At 55.1% G+C, this 13,065-nt stretch overlaps 6 protein-coding genes across 6 annotated transcripts; 3 read left to right on the top strand and 3 right to left on the bottom strand.

Annotated features, from left to right (window-relative positions):
• Window positions 1–9: 9 nt before the first annotated feature.
• On the top strand, window positions 10–444 carry DICSQDRAFT_174000 (uncharacterized protein; the record flags this gene model as incomplete). The annotated part of the gene is made up of 1 exon (XM_007369788.1): window positions 10–444. One exon carries the CDS (start codon window positions 10–12, stop codon window positions 442–444), a length of 435 nt encoding a protein of 144 aa, XP_007369850.1.
• Window positions 445–1,365: 921 nt separating this feature from the next.
• On the bottom strand, window positions 1,366–2,275 carry DICSQDRAFT_92302 (uncharacterized protein). Its single transcript, XM_007369789.1, has 2 exons — window positions 2,153–2,275; window positions 1,366–2,100 (listed from the first exon to the last, which is right to left on the bottom strand). The coding sequence occupies exons 1-2, from the start codon at window positions 2,186–2,188 to the stop codon at window positions 1,582–1,584; spliced, it is 555 nt and encodes a 184-aa protein (XP_007369851.1). The 5' UTR covers window positions 2,189–2,275; the 3' UTR covers window positions 1,366–1,581.
• A 784-nt stretch (window positions 2,276–3,059) lies between these two features.
• On the top strand, window positions 3,060–4,167 carry DICSQDRAFT_140377 (RBP11-like subunits of RNA polymerase). Its single transcript, XM_007369790.1, has 5 exons — window positions 3,060–3,099; window positions 3,182–3,279; window positions 3,347–3,373; window positions 3,705–3,754; window positions 3,960–4,167. Exons 1-5 carry the CDS (start codon window positions 3,070–3,072, stop codon window positions 4,088–4,090), a joined length of 336 nt encoding a protein of 111 aa, XP_007369852.1. The 5' UTR covers window positions 3,060–3,069; the 3' UTR covers window positions 4,091–4,167.
• Window positions 4,168–5,465: 1,298 nt separating this feature from the next.
• Window positions 5,466–7,992, bottom strand: DICSQDRAFT_111781 (MFS general substrate transporter; the record flags this gene model as incomplete). The annotated part of the gene is made up of 8 exons (XM_007369791.1): window positions 5,466–6,394; window positions 6,447–6,715; window positions 6,770–6,816; window positions 6,870–7,079; window positions 7,136–7,244; window positions 7,299–7,341; window positions 7,397–7,539; window positions 7,593–7,992. The coding sequence occupies 8 exons, from the start codon at window positions 7,990–7,992 to the stop codon at window positions 5,936–5,938; spliced, it is 1,680 nt and encodes a 559-aa protein (XP_007369853.1). The 3' UTR covers window positions 5,466–5,935.
• A 1,413-nt stretch (window positions 7,993–9,405) lies between these two features.
• On the bottom strand, window positions 9,406–10,532 carry DICSQDRAFT_140379 (uncharacterized protein). Its single transcript, XM_007369792.1, has 2 exons — window positions 10,180–10,532; window positions 9,406–10,126 (listed from the first exon to the last, which is right to left on the bottom strand). Exons 1-2 carry the CDS (start codon window positions 10,491–10,493, stop codon window positions 10,090–10,092), a joined length of 351 nt encoding a protein of 116 aa, XP_007369854.1. The 5' UTR covers window positions 10,494–10,532; the 3' UTR covers window positions 9,406–10,089.
• Window positions 10,533–11,155: 623 nt separating this feature from the next.
• On the top strand, window positions 11,156–12,983 carry DICSQDRAFT_183230 (uncharacterized protein). Its single transcript, XM_007369793.1, has 2 exons — window positions 11,156–11,375; window positions 11,433–12,983. The coding sequence occupies exon 2, from the start codon at window positions 11,435–11,437 to the stop codon at window positions 12,770–12,772; it is 1,338 nt and encodes a 445-aa protein (XP_007369855.1). The 5' UTR covers window positions 11,156–11,375; window positions 11,433–11,434; the 3' UTR covers window positions 12,773–12,983.
• The last annotated feature ends 82 nt before the right edge of the window (window positions 12,984–13,065 follow it).

Genomic DNA, 13,065 nt, shown 5'->3' on the forward strand with positions numbered 1-13,065 from the left:
AGGTACGTCATGCCACCGCACGCCTCATCGTCCATCACGCTTCCTCACGAACCTTCCCCCTCCGTCGTCAGCCCGATCCACCAGAAGATCAAGGAGAAGATCGTGGCCTCGACCGAGCAAGACACGGTGCACATCTTCCGCACGCTGCACAACACGGCGCGCGTGTACAAGAACGCGGTCGCGCAGCAGGTCGTCGCGCTCGAGCGCCGCCCGGGCGGCGCGAAGTTCGAGGACGTGCGCGAGCTCGTCTCGGGCCAGCGCGGGCGGCTCGTGTACGAGATCGGGGACGCCGACTACGGCATCTGGACCGCGGGGATCGTCATGGGCCTGATCAAGGACATCCCGACGTGCGAGGAGCTCCTGAAGCGGATCGAGCGCGAGACGGAGGAGGCCATCGAGGGGCTTGCGAAGCTCCGGGTTCCTGAGGCGAAGGCGAAACTGTAGGGATCGGCGAATGACGTGATGTTGGTAGCTTCGGACAAACTCTTTGTGCTTCCTTGATACAGGCTAGAATAGGAACAGCCTTGCGTTGACTGTCTTGGAGTGGCTTGGCAGCCACGGGAACATAGTCAGCTATCGTGTGCACGAGAAGCTGGGTTCTGCCATTGGAGATGGTGATGACATGTCTGCAACATGAGCGACTGTACTCTCCTGACTCTCGCTCTGTGACATATCTGCATCTTACGCTGATAAACGATGCGCTGTAGGAGTCACTTTGGCCGAGTTTGCGCGTGTGCCACCGGCGGTATGCCACTTTGAACATCGTGACGCATTGCCAGATTCGTCGGACAATGGTCTGCCTTTTTGCGCAGTGAGCACTCCGCCACAGGTCTGTGGTCTTGTCTCTCCGCCCGGGTGATACATTTGATGACGTTGCTTTGTGGACCGCGCGGAGTGGCTCAAGACATGACAAGACGTACGGCCCCTTCGCCGTGGACATGTGGACCCGTCGCGGACGCTGCGATGCGTCCATCCTCCCGGAACCGCACTTCGAAGCAGATCGACAGAATCAGCGAACAAAAGCGAATCGCAAGATCACACGAACGCAGATCTGTCCAAAGTGCGCATCAATTATCATCTCGACGAGACATGAGAGTATTCGTATGTGATACAGTACATGATGCAACATCCCCTTGCGGTGCGTCCACAGGGGAAATCTATCCCATCAGCAGTCAGCGATACAGTTCCACCGGCGCAGGCGGTTACAACCCGCGCGCGGCGTAGTGATACAGTATAAGGATACAGCCATATAACCCATGATGATGATGAATGACTAAAACAAACCACCGGGCATTCGTATGAACAGAAGAAATAAAGACAGAAAAACGTTGTGCAGGGGAAAAGAAATGCGATGACAGCGCGGAGAGCAATCGATACAGCGTGTGGTATGTAGGGAGACAGTGGAGGGTATGCTGCGAGCGGAGCGTCCATGCTGGTCGTCTATCGGGCGTAGGACAGCGTCCGGCGTGAGCGTAAGGTCGTGACCGTCGTCCAAGCGGGAATCGAGAACCGTCAGTGATAGGAGGAGATGTGGGAGTAGTATGTGCATCGCGGTGAAGGGAGGTGAAGCATTCGTTACGTTCACGCTGACATCTCCGAGCCCGACATGTCGGACGACGAAGAATCGCGGCGTTGCGGGAATGAAGAATTCGTGGGTGTCGCATAGGAGTTGGAGGGCGTCGAAGGGTTACGCGGGACGAAACGGTACGGGTGAACAGCCGCCCTCAGCCGGGCGCGGTTCTGAGGATCGCGAAGCTCGCGCGCGAGAGGCCCAACGACAAGGTACGCCTTGCCGCCCTTGTGCTGCTTGAGCTTCTCAGGAATAGGCCTGTTGTTCTCGTCAACGGCATCCGCGGGGAGGGGTAGGACGAGCATTGCATCTGCATCCTCGTACTTGTCCGAGAGAACGACACGGTATTTCTCCCCGGCGAGGTACGGATGGTGTCTGCGCACGGTGCGAGTGATGGATTGACGGCGGGCGGACCAGGCCTCAGTGGGCGAGGAGGCGCGCGAGGAAGAAGTACACGAGGAAGTCACAGAGGAGACGGAGGATTGGCGAGCGCGCGGCCAGCTCTGATTGAATTCGAGCGGGAGCGGCGGCTGTAAGTATACTGTTAAACGAGTGTCGTTTAGATGACGGAGGTGTGCATACCAGGAGGTCATTAGTATTAGTGTTCGTGAATTGCATGGCGGGAACGTTGACGTTTGTTCGGCGGAGGCGAATGTCGGGCAAGCAAAGCGAGCGCAACGGAGGAAGTGTGGGACGAGAAGCGTTGAGAGCGGGAGAAGAAATCTGAGCGGAGGAGGCCATCTTTATTGTTCGGAGGGAATTGCTGTGAGGGGTTTGGGACCACGCGTTTGGGCGGACGGAGGGCGTCTGAGAGCAATGAAGATGGGATCTGACGGATTGATGATAGATGGGTAACAAGAGAAGGGTCCACCGGGGTACCAATAGGAAGGCTCTGCCTTATGATATATGAAGTCGGGTATAAGTAGTGTTGGGGCAGAGGAATGCAAGAAAGGAAAGTGCGAGGGAGGTCGGGACACGGAGGACTTTGGCCCGCTGTCCAAGGGCCTTTATAGTATGTAGCGCCTATGGTAGGATGGATACGCGGACATTGTCGTCCACGAGGGCAAGTCGATGAATGGGTCAATAAGCATAGCGTACAGTACGCGCTCCTCCCTTTGTCTTCACCTACAGAGTAAGATGAGGTCGCCTCCAGACGGACAATTGCAAGCACTCACACATTGTTTATCTGTGTTTGTCCTTCGCGTCACCTCGCTAAGAGTCCGCCCGCATAGACAAAAGACATTGGGCAGGATCCTATTACGTCCTAAAGCACCTCCCAGAGCGCCGTGCGTGTGTGTGTTGTCTCTAGCAGTGCATGAGATGAGTCGTTTTCCTGGATATATTTTGCGAATGAGGTCAGGAAGGAATGAGCGCCGAACGCCAGACTCAGCCACCGCTCTTCCCACGATGGGCGTTTCCACTCCGTGCACGTGGCATGCATGGGTTCGGCGCTTGTGGAAGAACGCTTTTGTCCTCTGCTGCTCTGTAGACGATCTGCTATGGCGGATGAGACTCCAAAAATCCAGATTGTGCGTCCTTTATTGTCGTACTAATGCTGGTGGAACATGGTCTGAATTGGCTCGCTCAACGTGGTGCTTGGGAATTATCCAGCTGAAGGGTGCCGCCCCCGATTTGTCTGCGGCAACATACCAGATTCATGACGAGTCCCATACTATAGGGAACGCGCTCAGGTGGATGCTAATGAAGAAGTACGTCTCGCATATTTTCATGCATTGGGCATATGCATTGACATAGCGGGGCCAATTGTCCTTGCAGTCCGAAGGTGGAATTCTGCGGATACAGGTACGTACTCCTCTCTGCTTCCTTTTCTCCACCCTCCATTCCACCCCCATGCCAAGCCAATCCTTCTTCCAGAATCTCCCCGTCTCGCCTTTTTTGTTGGACTTGTTGCCTGCTTGCTTTTCAATGGTTCAGAGCGTGGGGGCTTCGATCCCGGCTTTTTGTGCGTGCCCGCCGAGGTTCTACAGGCGCGTCCTGTTATTGTCCGTCCCTGGCGCTGACATTTCATTATCCCATTACGGCCTCCTCGCCTTTCTACTTTCACCCTCTTTCCCCGCCTATTCTTTACCATCCAACAACCCCTCGCCGACGGACACTGACTGAGTCATGACAGTGTGCCCCATCCGTCCGAGAACCATATCAACATGCGTATCCAGATGTATGGTGAGTAATTTCCCTTCTCCCTTCACGATAGAAAGGCGCCGCTGTCATCGCGCGCGGGACGACTTTAGTTGCTACCCGAAAGGCTGCTAGGCCAATCTCAGGCAAACTTCCAGCAGAGAGTCGTCCTGTCCATGTTCCTCAAGGACTGCTTGATCCACCGTGTTTCGCATCTCATATATAAAGAGGTACTGACTGCGAGGCATAGATGGTTTGTCGTCATTAGCGGCCTTGCTGCAAGCGCTCAAGGACCTGGACGACCTCTGCGTGACTATCGACGACGCTTACACTTACAGCCTACGCAACGACAATTACGAGCGGTGGGATGAAAAGAGCTAAATGCAGCTCGGGACACGGTGTGATATTCGCTATGTATCTGCTTACTGTATCGTTATTGTTATAGACATGCTGCACCCATCGCATCCATGACTTGCTGCGCTTCTCTGTCTCATTTCTGATTAACGTTGTGACGCCCAGTGTCGAAGGTGCGGCGAATGTGCTCCACCAGTTCAAGCCTCCTTCTGCGCAAGGGACTGCTCTGGTTCAGTCCGTCACAGCGCTCGACTCGGCTTACGATCCTCCGTCCGTCATCCACCCCTCCCTCTTATGTTCCCCCAACACAATCAAACGGAGTATAGTTGCCGCCAGCATTGTCAGTCGCTGATTCACAATTCGTGAGTCTAGCCGTATGTCCATATGAGACCGAGGACCCAAGGCCGCCAACGGGTGTGCAACTTCTAAGTTGAGCAGACGTATGTGCAGGACCTCCTATCATGCTCGGTTTGCCGAGCTCTCCATCCTGGTGCTTCTCGCGCATCAATACCACATCAACCTTGAACAGCAAGCAGCAGAGTCTTTCAGGGAGCTCTTGACAAACGACTTCGAGAGGTGGGATGCTCTGAGGTTCCCCCCTTCGTGCATGAACCCCGTCGACGTGATCCATGTGGCAAGGCGCATGAATGACATAAGCATGCTCCCTCTTGCGTTGCACGGTGGTGAGTGTTACGGAGACAACATTCTGAGTGACAGGGAACGGGACGATAGGTCGGTCTATGGGAACGCTAGAGATGGACAATCTCAAGCGTTGCCTCCAGTGTCGGGTGATTGTCGAGGCGGGCCGCCTCAATCCTTGGAGAGACACCCTCAACCGATCGTCTCTGTACATACAACGCCCAGCTATGGTCATCGAATCGGAAAAGGCACAGCGTCGCGGCCAGTTGTCGAACGAATGTTTTTGTGTGTTTCATCTTGATGAGGTCGAGGGTCATTGACCTGGCTATTGAGCGATACATGCTCGTCCGGTTATATTCTCCGGTTCGTCAGCCCATCTCACTTTAGTGACATTGATCCGGAGTAGACTCTTGACCCTGTCGTATACTCGTCCTTCTCATTCATGAACCCTCGTATCCGATCGGCATCCTCCTGATCCGCACAATTACTGAGGTTGCGAATCGAGCTTATAGGGTGAGTCGTACCAGATGCGTCACGCTCCATTAAGACAAGCGCTAGCGCGCCATGATGAAGTTGCGGCTACGTTTTGAACACTCCGTTGCAGCCCTCCATACTCTCCACAGACCCATCGCACGCATCAAGCACCTGATAACGTACAGTGTCTCTATTCCACCGGCGAAAGGGCCGAGGTGTTCCATCGTATTGTCGTATCACTCATATGCACTTTCATCGCGGTGTCTCTAATCACGCAGGGCGAAAGGGGATGACATTGGGACGGCGCTGCGAACTGCGCAGGATGATACATCCGATTTGCGTCGCTACCGCTCTCTCTCACGCGACCGGGAGGAGGCTGAGCTCAAGCCGGCGGAGTCGAAGAGACAACCCATAGAACTAGTGTAATGTAAGGAATGGAAGATCTACAATTGTAGAAGTGTGCGTATTAAAAAGGAAATACCAATGCTCGAAGCCTGGAAATTTTCAAGCATGCCGGTGAGGAAGGAGGCGAGGGGGGTCTAACTAATCGTGCCATAGCTTTTGAGCAGGCTGGTGAGGAAGGATGTAGTAAGAAAGCAACATCAGAAGCCAATAGACATAAGCAAATAGAGCAAAGAGCGACGCGCCGCCGGGGACGCGTTGAGCAAGAGAACAGCTTTGCACATCGCGGCGAAAACGCGTTGAGCGCACACGTGCTCCTCACGCGGCTTAGACCCCACTCAACTACCATTGACTGAATCAGTCGACCTTCACAGCGCCTTCGGTCTGCTTCTCCGAATCTCTGGAGTTCGTTGGCTCCTTCGTTTCGGTGTGGAGGCCGTACGTCTCGTCCACCTGCCCCTGCATCGGCACCTCCTTCATCAACCCAACCGAAAGTAGGCCCACACCGCTGATGCCGATCATCGTCTGCCACACGACCTTCAAGCTCGCCGCGAACGCATCGCGCACCTGCGTCCGCAGCGGCTCCTCGAGGCCTCCAATGACGGGGATCGCTGCGTACGCGATCTGCACGCCCGATGGGAACTGGGCATTGAACTGCGGCGGAAGCTTCTTTTCCAGCTGGTTCTGGAGAATCGCAGAGCCGATGGTGATGCCCCACGACTGCGCGAACGTGCGGGAAAACGCGAAGAACGCAAGCGCCGCTGCGTTTCGGGACAGGGGCAGGGGTGCCAGGACAGGAAACACCGAAGCGCCGAACTGTATACGCATAGTCAGTGTCCTGGAGGGAATCCAGGGGGGAGAAGCGTACCAGAAACCCGACCCCAGCAGAAGTGATGACCTGGTATCCTACCCATTTGCCCGTCGAGCTGTCCGCCTTCAGCGTTGATAGCAGGCCGAAACCGATCAATTGAGTACACCAGGCGGTCACGTTTGCCCACCGATACTTCTGAGTGATTTGGACGGATGTGCCAGCGGCGAAGGCGAAGGGACAAACGATGAGGGCCATAGGAAGCGTCTGGACGCTAGAGTGGATGGGAGACGCGCCCTTGCATGCTTGGAAGTAGACGGGGATGTAATCTACAGACGATCCGGAATCAGCATCAGCGTGTAAAGCAGAACCCGCGTGCCTACAGAATTGTGCTAGTGTCGTGATGCCGTGTAAGAACGTGCCGAGATACCTGGAAAGGAACTCAGCAATGTGAAGATGGAATCGACATTCGGCGGTACGTACCCAGACATAGACGTCCTGTTGCCGACAACGTCCCAGGGTATGCTGGCCTCCTTCGGCACGAGCCACTCGTAGACGAAGAACAGGCCGATGAATACGAAGCCAATGATGAGGGTAGCTAGCGTGTGCGCGTCGCTCCATGTGTACGCCACGCCTCCCCACGTCAGCCCAATGAGGGCAAGTGTCGTGCCGATAATTATGATCAGATTACCGCTGCATCAAAAACGATTAGCTAGTATATTTCAGGGGGGGACATGCGGGGCACGTACACGAAATCCAGACGCGCAAGCTTTTCACGCACAGAGCCCGAGGGTGTACGAACTCGGAGGAAGAATAGTACGAAGAAGAATGCGACCCCGGTAAGTGGTAAATTGAGGTCTGCAGGTCGGTCAGCAAAGCACTTATCGGAAGGGTCAGACTCATGTCACTTACAAAAGATCCAACGCCAGGCGTTCGCCTTGGACAGAGCACCACCCTGACAACAGATAACCCAGTCAGCGAAGGTCGCACGCACCACTCGGTTGACTCACGATTGGGGGACCGACACCGGAAGCAAGTGCCCAGACACTCATGAAGATGCCCATAAACATTCCTCGCTCCGCTAGTGGTACGAGGTCGGATATAATGATGTCCGAAAGGTTGAGGATCCCTCCACTGCCTATCCCCTGTACCGCTGCACAACGACGCGTTAGGGTTTACTTTTCTATTGCGCAAAAGAAAACTCACTCCTCCCAGCGATGAGCATGTTCATATTTTGTGCCGCTCCTGAGATCGCGCTCCCGAGCAGGAAGAGGCCAACAGAGGCGAGCATGACTGGACGACGGCCGAAGGCATCTGCCAAGCGGCCGGACAGGGGTAGAATGGCGGCACTTGCAAGACCATAGGCAGCTCCTACCCAGACGAACTTGTCTCCGCCTGCGAGGGAGTCGGTGATGGTCGGGAGGGCGGTGGAGATTGCGCTGATATCAAGTGCACTGACGAACGTGCAAACGAGGATAGCAGTGAAGGAGAACCAGAATGCAGCGCCTTTGCGAAAGCCAGTGTTCTGTGATTGGGTGTTCGCAGTAGCTCCAGAACCGTTTGGTGTGCTGCTCAAAGGCGCTTCCGTTGGGGATGTGGTGGACATGGAGAAGGGCCAAGGCTAGTGGACAACGAGGAAACGGATAGCAGGCCCAAGACGCAATGAACGACTGGCTCTCTGCTGGGTATAAAAGGAGAGCCATCCGTTCGGCTCGATGTGGGTCTGCTAAATCCACGGCGATGTACACCGCTAGACATTGCGCCGAGGGATTCCGGGTGGAGAGCGCGCGGGTGGAAAACCAAGGAACAGCATGTGGATTCCACTGGTTGAGAGTAACGTGGAATCCACAGGTTCTTCCGATGGAGCCTTGAAGCGAGACAACGCTGAACTGCAGAACCGAGTCCTGGAAGCGTAACGGGAAGAGCTGAGCCTTTCAATACCAGATGTATCTTCGGATTCGTGTTGGAGGATAACCCGGGAGCCATAAGCATGATAGGGAAGAGCAATAAAAACCGCGATGCTCATAACACCGGCGCCTGTTGGGAATCGAACCCACGATAGTCAGATTCAATCGTGGACAAAATAGACAATATCTACCGCTTCACCACGACACCTTTCCCTCAAATTAAAAGATGCTGTATTGATGGACGGAGAATTTTATGCATCCCCCACCGGCACCTCCGCAGCTGCTATGAGCCCTACCCACTGCACCTCCGTGGACGCTGCGAACTCATCCACTGGAGCCTCCGCGGACGCTGTTAGCCCTACCCACTGGCACCTCCACGCGGGCCAGCAGGAATCCGTCGGTAGGGCAACGCAGTGGATCCAACCTAGCGAACAGTGTGGGTTCTCGGTGGCGTTCCTCTGGCTCGTCTATGATGGCCTGTCAGTAGGTGATAAGTGGTCTCGACGTCTACTCAGAGGTGTTTTATATATGGAGGCGCAAAGCTGTCGCTGATTCCCCTCCAAACCTCTTCATTACTATGTACGGGTTCCAAGAAACCACACCAGAGCGCCGCCAGATTGCTGACAGCTCATGGTCGCAGGCAGAATTCTCGCAATATGAGAGTAGTAGTGCCTATTTGTGTAACAGTGCAAATCCTATCTTTGCCGGACTTGGAGTTCGCAGCTCGTTTCTATAGTGACATTCCTGTGAACACGACAAGTTGTTACGTAGAGGATGACTGTGATCAAGATATTGATACTCTAAATTGACAGAGCCATACGCTGGCATCCCGATATTGTCCCAGTAAAGGCACTGGGGAGGACAGCAGCACTTAACTGAGGGTAAAGCCCATGCAGTTTTTGGAATCGTCGTGTCGTTGGTTATATCGCAGTGGAAAACAAGAGGTTACACACCCATCAAGCAGTGAAAGACGGTGGAGCGAAGTGAGCCGTATAATAGAGGATGCGCGGGTTCGCAATGAAGTATCAAGTCTGCGTGCATGTTATGAGGCAATGGATTGATTGCATTCAGGACACTTTGGCAAAAGTCACGAGTGTTTGTATTCGAAGGGGGCGAAGGTCGTAGATGTATTTCCGTCAAAGAACGTTACACTGATTCCCATCCTTGTACAGACAAAACATTGCGGGAAGCGCACACCAAACCTTGCGACGCTCTACCTTGTCCCTCCGAATCAGCTCGTCTTTACATGCACCGCACAGGACAGGAGGAAGGGTCGGGGACACTGGAAGTGCAGCAGATGCCAAGTATATGTCACACGAGTCAAGCATAACGGGAGAGCGGCTAGCCAACGATTCCTTCAGGCGATCACGCAGACGTTCCATTCCTTCTTTGCAGCCTCCCGGCCCCCGCAATTTACACGCCCACGCAACCAGGACGGCGAATATGCGGTCAAACATAGACCCATAATCCCTGGAAAGCGCACCATACCCGGCCACGGCGGCCTCGGCGTCCTCCCGCGACAGATACGCTGTCTTACCATCATGTCGCTTCCACCCGTCGAGACTCTTAGGCCTGAGGGTGGCACACAAGTAAAACGCGACCGGGAGCATGGAAGGCTCCTCGACGACTTTGGCCAAGAGGATAATCCCGATGGGGTTGGCGTCGTGGAGGGAGAAAGGAAGTACTCTCGGAACGCAATGGTTCTTCCATTGGACGAACTTGTCGGTGTAGTAGGCTTTCAGGAGGCGAATCGCCTGCTCGAGCACGTCTTCAAGAGTCGTGCCATGGCTTCGAGCTCACTGAATGTGTACTTGTTGATCGGGTAAGTAGACACTTGACAACGATGTCACTACTAATTGACACAAATGGGCACACGGAGCACTCACTGCCTGCGTTCCGTGGGTACGAGAGTCTGTAGCAAAGCCCGCAAGTCTTCGGGAGAGTCCGACAAATGGAGCGCGGGACAACCTTCAACCGTCGCGTCAACGTCAGGATCCGCGGCGGCAAACATATCGCGGAAGACGCCAGACTGCCGGGATAGAAGGCCTTTGTACAAGCGGAACGCAGTCTGGCCTGCGGTGAGGACGATGTTACCGTCCTCGAGCCAGTACTCGGAGTCGCGTTTCGATGTTGGCTCTTGCGGTGAATTTGATGCGGCGTCGCCCGAGGGAGGTGATGAGGTATCAGCAGCTCGTGCCATGGTGCGCGGTGGATGTGGTTCTCTAGAAGGGTGTTACCGGAGTCTGTGCTGTTGCAATATGCTCTCAGCTCATACTATGCAGCGGCTGAGCCTTATCAGACGCGATAGGCGCGTCGTGCCAGAGAGCGCTTGATTATTAGTAGGGAGCCGGCGGGCGCTCTCGCCTACGTAGTTTTCTACAGGGACTCATGTTACGCCGTCCCACCGCCGCTCTCTCGCGCTCGCTCGACCTGGGTCCCTCGCAATCGCGTCCCATCAGCGAGGTTAGCCCGTCGACGAGACTAGGGTTTGAGCACTCATCGATCAACATCCTCGGCATTTCGATCTCGTGTTCCCAACCCCTCCGTAACCGCCCGCACCCTGATCACGTTGGGCCCGTAGTCACACAAGGGGAGCATCTAGGTAATAAGTACTTACCGGACAACATTGCTCGTTCATACTCAAGACACTGATCCACCCCGTCGTATCGTCAGACCTCTCACCTACGCTACCCGATCACGCGCTCCGGTCCTTCATCGAGTCCACCTGGTATGTTTGATTTCGCAAGATCCCATCTCACACATATATCAATGGCCCACCCATTGAAGCAGACTCAGAGTTCACGCCTGTCGATTCCCCTCGCTCTGCGCTCTCTACAGGACGCCCTCTGCCCTTGAGTGCACTTCAAGTCCCGAGTAGCGCCCAAAATTCACTCCGCGCCACATCTTATTCACGTCCCCTCTACTTATACGTATCCGCTTCACCGTCTCCTCCGCCTCTATCGTCCCTGCCCTCGAGCCCACCTCTCGAGTCTGCCTCTGTCCGGCTCGCTCGCCGGGTCAATCTCACGATCCGGCGTATCCTCTACGAGGAAAAGGTGATTTCAGCTGTTCACCAGAGCTAGTAAGTGATCGGTCTTCGCCAGAGCCGTTAGGGCTGCACAGCTGAATTTTCAAGCAGACATGGCACTGTCACTCGTCATCTCAGCCATCGGGACAATCATCACCACCTTGGAAAGGATCCAGACGGTCAGGGACCTGATCGCCGGGAACCCGGCCAGCGCTATCACCCTCAATGACGTTCGGCGGATGATTCGAACGGAGACGGCCAGGTTCTTCGTTACCGTGGAGATAGCCCGCCTCCAGAGCGACCGTCAGACTTTCTACAGCGCGTGGCTTCCGAGCATCACTCGACGGACCACGCTGAATGCGGTTGACGTCTCTCCGTCGGGAGCCCTATATAACGTCTTTCGGGATATCAGGTCCGCGATCCAGCGGGTGAACAGCGGGATCTACGCACTAGCTGCGGTTTTCAACTCGTACTCCGATGCCTTGCACATCGACGACCTAGTCTGCGGTCAGGCGATCCTCATTGAGTTGTTCGGGCTCCTCTTGCACATGCACTCGGCGCACTCGACGCTCAACCAGGCGCGAGTCGGTGCTGCCTCCCTTGACGATCCAAGACTTGACGCGGACACAAGATTGGCTATCTCCTTCGCGCACAATGCGAGCGACATCTTCCTATGGCTTGTCCCGTTGACCTGGGGAAAGCGCAGGGATGAGATCAGCCAAATCAACAGCGAACGCACGTGGATTGACAATGACTCCCGGCCCCCCTATTACTATGTCTACAGCTTCCAGGACAGATACGACGCCTTAGCTGGCACACCCACAGCGAGTCGGCTATCGAAGGAGCCGCGACAGTACCGCCGGTCGACGCTGCAGGATGACAACGCGTACCACTGGACAAGCAACGCACGCGCAAATCACGAACGACGAGTCCGAAACACGTATGCGACAGTGGTCCAAATCGCGGTACACCAGTTCCATCGTGAGCTGGAGCGCTTGCTTCGCATCATGAATAGAAGACTAGCGATACAAACCAGCGGGGGGCGGCCGCCGCAGGGTGCCCAGCCTGGCAGGTTTCCGCAGTGGCGCCCACCGCGACGGGTCGCTCGGCGTACGCCCAGAGCGTCGGGAACGCGAATGTCACGGCTCGCCGACGTGTCCCTTCCGGACACTCCAATCCCAGGTGGTATGTTCGCAGCAGAGACAAGCTACAAACCTCTGCGTCGTGCGTCCTCTTCTCCGACACTGGATTGTTCAGCCGTCCTCGGTGATGGCGGAGATATATTCAGAGGCGCCAGCAGCGGCGAGGCTCTTTCACATGAGTTCAACATGGAGCTGGATGTTGCAGTGTGGGACCTAGAGGTGGAGGAGTACTCGGCTCGTGCAGAAGAGGAGGATTTGCTAGAAGTCGAGCCACGTAACCGATCAGCACGCACAGGTCTGAAGTCGTAGGTCGTTCATCGCATCTTGGGAATCCCGTCTGTTTGTCAGTATACAGTAGCGTGTCACGTTTCTGTGCCATTGTCATGGTGGAGTAGATGTATCCGTTCACGGGCCTGTTCGATGCTGTGGTTTCATGCATTCCGGGAATAGTAGTCAGGTGCAAGGTTTCCTGTCATGTCCTTCTCATCGTCATATAGTACTCGCGCATGGTTCAAATCTCTAACGACGATCTGAGAACCGTTACCAATATCGCAAGGGCCACACTCCAAGTTCTCCTGCGTCTACCACGATTCCTCCTAGTC

The sequence above is a fragment of the Dichomitus squalens genome (assembly GCF_000275845.1).
Source record: "Dichomitus squalens LYAD-421 SS1 unplaced genomic scaffold DICSQscaffold_56, whole genome shotgun sequence".
NCBI classification, from domain to species: Eukaryota; Fungi; Basidiomycota; class Agaricomycetes; order Polyporales; family Polyporaceae; genus Dichomitus; species Dichomitus squalens.